This window comes from Topomyia yanbarensis, chromosome 2 (assembly GCF_030247195.1).
Source record: "Topomyia yanbarensis strain Yona2022 chromosome 2, ASM3024719v1, whole genome shotgun sequence".
NCBI classification, from domain to species: domain Eukaryota; kingdom Metazoa; phylum Arthropoda; class Insecta; order Diptera; family Culicidae; genus Topomyia; species Topomyia yanbarensis.
Window position 1 is genome coordinate 7907164 of NC_080671.1, and position 4922 is coordinate 7912085.

At 48.5% G+C, this 4922-nt stretch overlaps 1 protein-coding gene across 1 annotated transcript; it reads right to left on the bottom strand.

Annotated features, from left to right (window-relative positions):
• Positions 1-724: 724 nt before the first annotated feature.
• LOC131678521 (uncharacterized) lies at positions 725-4411 on the bottom strand. Its single transcript, XM_058958727.1, has one exon. The coding sequence runs from the start codon at positions 4409-4411 to the stop codon at positions 725-727; it is 3687 nt and encodes a 1228-aa protein (XP_058814710.1).
• Positions 4412-4922: the final 511 nt, after the last annotated feature.

Below are 4922 nucleotides of genomic sequence, written 5' to 3' on the forward strand. Positions count from 1 at the left end.
GCGGAATCGTCATCAATTGGAACATGTGTCAAAGGACGAGAGTTTACAGTGTTTTCGATTTCTGTAAGCAAGTTGCGGAGCACTTCATCAGTCGGCTTTCGTGATGGACAGATGGCCATTAAATTGTTTTTTACAGTGCGTATGAGACGCTCCCAGCTTCCGCCCATATGTGGCGCCAACGGCGGATTAAATACCCACTCAGTATCGGGGCTTATAAACTCCTTTGTGATCATTTCCTGATCTATCTCCTCAACTAGCTTTTTTAGCTGCTTACTGGCTCCAACGAAGTTTGTACCCCGATCACTATAAATTTTCCTGGGACAACCACGCCGCGCAAAGCAATTTCGAAGGGCAATGATGCACGAATCAGTGGTAAGTGAGTGGACTACTTCGAGGTGGATTGCGCGAACTGTCAAGCAGGTGGCAAGCATAACCCAGCGTTTTTCCATTCGTCTTCCAAGGGCGACTTCTACTGGGCCAAAATAATCTACGCCCACGTGTGTAAAGGGTCGGGAAAATGCAGCTAGTCTGGCTGCAGGAAGATCAGCCATGATTGGGTTCCGTGGCAATGAGGCTTCGTTCTTACAGCGTTGACAGTTACTGCGTATTGTTCGATAGCAGACACGGATTCGGGAAATGTAGAATTTTTGCCGTATCTCGTTGATCACGGTTTCATGATTTTGGTGGTGGTATTTGTTGTGGTAGTGTTGCAAAATAAGAGTGGTTATGTGGTGATTACGAGAAAGAAGTATTGGACTTTTAGCATCCTCCGTAGCGAAATCGCAAGCAGCAATCCTACTTCGCATCCGCACCATGGTGTCAGTTGGTACAGTTGGCTCACTTTGGGAAGTGGTTTTTGAGGGCACTCATTAAGTAAATTCACTTCTACGGGAAACGCTTCACGCTGAGTAAGACGCAGGATATACTCCTCGGCACCACGTTGTTCTTTCATGGAAAGTGGTGCTGTGCGGATTCGCTCGCGTTGTAGTTTGCGGCGGCAGTTAGCCAGAAAACGCTGGACAAGTGCAACTACACGGACTAATCGCTTCCAGCTAGAGAAATCGACGACGCTTATGATTGGTGTTGGTTCAATGTGGTGAAATAGTAAACGGTGACGGAGCTCGGTCTCGGTAGCGTTAGTCACAATCGTTGAATGTGGCCAATCGACTTCTGGGCATTTCAGAAACTCGGTACCATTGAACCACCTTGCTTCTGGAGTTAGATCTGGCTGTCTCGTCCACTTAGTTCCGTCGTCTGCAACGTTAAGCTTGGTTGGGATCCATCGCCATTCCCTTTCATCGGTAGTTTCAAGAATCTCACTTACACGGCAGGCGACGAATTGCGAGTATCTGCGATGATCTGAGCGTATCCAGCACAGCACATCTCTGGAGTCTGACCAGTAAATACGCCTGTTGATTGGTATAGAAAGTGTCTCTTCGATTGATTGAGCAAGCCTAGCACCAATTACAGCCGCCTGAAGCTCCAGCCTAGGGATAGAGTGGTACTTCAATGGAGCCACTTTGGTTTTGGCTGCTACGAGGCGGCATTCAACTTCTCCAGCATGCATGAAACGGAGGTACACTGCGGCCGCCATCCCATTCTCACTAGCATCTACGAAAGTATGCAGTTGTACTTCGACGGCATCCTTCGAAGACCGTGTTTGTCCATTGTCGTTTTGGATTGATGGATTGATGTTCCGAGGTTGGTTGGCACAGCTTAAAGTTGAGTGATCAATCCTGAAACATGAAGATTCCACGCTATCAACTGGAGGTGTACGTAGTTGATAGCAACGTGAAACCTGAACGTGCTCGACTTGCGGAAGGACTGCTAACCAAATTTTCCATTTGTTGTACGAATCGTCATTGATTTCTTCGTCCCATTGGGTACCGGAACGCCAGATATCCTGCAGCAGAACTTTAAGATACATAAGGTAGTGAGCGATCAAACCAAGGGGATCGAAGATCGTCATAAGCACACGGAGGACCTCACGTTTCGTGGGGCATCGTTGACCTGACAATAAGGCGCTGTCATAACGGTTCCATCCAACCTTGTAAGTGAAAACATCCTTTTCCGTACACCACCACATCCCAAGCACTTTCTCGGTGGACAATTCGGGCGAGAGATCCAGATTTTTCTCGTGGGTCTTATCTTGTTTTAAACACCCCAAGACCCGTTTGGAATTACTGATCCAGTTGCGGATTTCAAAACCACCTCGAGAGTGTACATAGTGCACGCCCTCTGCAATACGAATGGCATCTTGTTCCGAATTAGTGCTAACCAGCATGTCATCAACGTAGTGTCGCTTTATTATAACCTTCGCCGCTGTAGGAAACTCGTGAGAAAATCGTTCAGCGTTCAAAGTCATCGCATACTGCGCGCTGCTAGGCGAACAGCAGGCACCGAACGTCATCACGCTCATGACGTAGGTCGCCAAATTTCCGTCCTTGTCGGTCCAGAAAAAGCGCTGGCACTGTTGGTCTTCGTCACGGATACGTATCTGGTGGAACATCTCGCGCACGTCCCCAGCTAGACCTATTCGCCCTTCTCGAAATTGAAGCAGGATAGCAAATAACGAGCAAAGGTAATCTGTTCCTTTTAGCAGAACGGAGTTCAATGAGATCCCGAAACTTTTGGCCGCTGCGTCCCAAACCAATCGCACTTTTCCGGGCTTATTCGGGTTTGTTACCGGGAACACTGGAAGATACCAGACGCGCGGAAACGTTTGTTTGAGTTCGTCGTCGCTAAGTTTCCTTGCATACCCTTTCGCAACGTAGTCGGAAATCATCTGTTGGAGTGCCTCCGCTAAGAACGGGTCTTTGTCCATTCGTGTAATAAGGCTTTGGTGTCGACGAAGAGCCATTTCACGGCTATCAGGTAGACGGATATCTTCGTAGCGCCAAAGTAGACCAGTTTCATAGCGATTGCCAACAAGTTGGGTACGAGACTTCAAGATATTCTCAGCACGTTGATCTTCGGAAGATAGAATAACCTTGTCGGATTTTGTGATGCCTAGGCTATCCATTGCGAAATAAGCCTTCACGGCTTGATGCAAGTTCTCGTCGGAGTGTTCTGCATCTACACACACATGAAACGCACATTGTCCAGCAGCAAGGGTTTCATGCAGCTTCCATCCGCCACAAACGGTCCATCCTAGCCGTGTTTTTACTGCAATTGGTTCATCGTATCCATCCTCTTTGGTCTTAAGCACTACACTGACTCCTAGGTGCTTCATTCCGATCAGTATACGTGGTCTTGCGTCGCTATATGATTCAATGGGCAGTCCGCGGATATGCGGGTAGAGTTGCGCCAATTCCTCCGTGTCGAGCGTTTGGTGCGGTAAAAGTAGGCTTTCAACAGTGCGCACGCTGTTGAGCTTGAATTTTTTGGCAGAATTTTGTATTCCTGATACTTCCAGGCTGACGACTCGGGAGTTCGTCTCATTTCGTTGGGAGCCTCCGGTCCATCTCAGACACAACGGTTGCACATTTCCTTCCAGCATCAACTCTTCTGAAAGTTCCTGGTCGAGTAGTGTTAACTCTGACCCCTCGTCGAAGAAAGCATACGTACGAATCGACCGGTGTTTGCCGTGTAACACAACCGGAAGGTATCGGAACAACACGGCACTAGAGTTGGAATGATGTATGTTACATCCATGGGATGGTTCACCACTCTGCTTCTCCGTAGGCAACTCCGGCGATGTAATCGTGGCAGGCGAATCGTCCTTTTGATCGTTGTGCAGTAGTTCATGATGCATCCGCGTACAACCGTTTTTTCCGCATAGTTTAGCAGTGCAGCCGTCCCTAACGTGTTTGCGGAGACATCTGCGACATAAATCGAATTCTCGCACTGCGGCCCATCGTGAATCCCGGGACAGCTCCTGAAAGCGCTTACATTTGGCGACTGCGTTACAGCTACCTTTGCAGATGGGGCAACTATTATCGAACGATCGTTTCACATTTGCACTGGACTGAAGTGTGTGCAGGGATGCAGAAGCTTGGTGTGACGTTTCGGCATGGGCATTAAGGTAGGCACTTTCCCTTTTAGTCGCTCTAGCCTCGAAACGTGCTGGCTTGGACTCCATCATAACCGATGGGATAGTTATTGCACTGGCTGCCTCCGCCAATGAGTACACCCAATCTCCAAACGTCGCTAGATTGACAGTAGACAGAGTCAGCCGGTATCGCGCCCAATCCAACTTGATGGTCGGCGGAAGCTTGCTAACAAGTTGGTGTAGCAGAGAAATGTTATACATATAGTCTGCAATACCGCAGGCGTCAACTGTTGCACAGAAATTCTGCACGTTCACAGCAGAGTCTACGATTGTTTCCTGCTTATCTTCCCGCAGTGGGGGAAGTGCGTTGATTTTCCCTATCAACGAGTTGACGATAGCCTCTGGTTGTCCATAAAGCATTCGCAATGTTGCAATCACACCGGAAGCGTTGGATGGATACAACAGTCGATTTGTACCGCCTCGTAAGCTTTCCCCTTCAGGCACCTTTGAAGCCAGATGATGTTCTCTTCGTCTGAGAATCCACACGTAGCCGTAGTACTATTGTAGACTGAAATAAAAATGGGCCACTCTTCTGGTTTACCCGAAAAGACAGGCAGGTCCTTTGAAATCGCTTGACGTGCGGCCAACTGTTTCTTGCTGAGCTGGCAAAAGTCCGTGTCGTCTTCTTCGTCTACTGGCAACCGACTAACTTGTTGCGTCATTTGTACGGATCGCGTGAGCGGATGTTCGCTACCGTGTATTGTAGAATCGGAACGGGAACGGGTTCGGTCTGCCGGCACCATTGAATCATTTCGAACGTTACATGCGCTTCCAATAATGGAACCTACGGCTGGTGAATTACTTCGGGGAATATCATCATGGTCCGGAAACGTGAATTGATGCTGAGTAGAGTGTCGCTGTGGATTGAAGC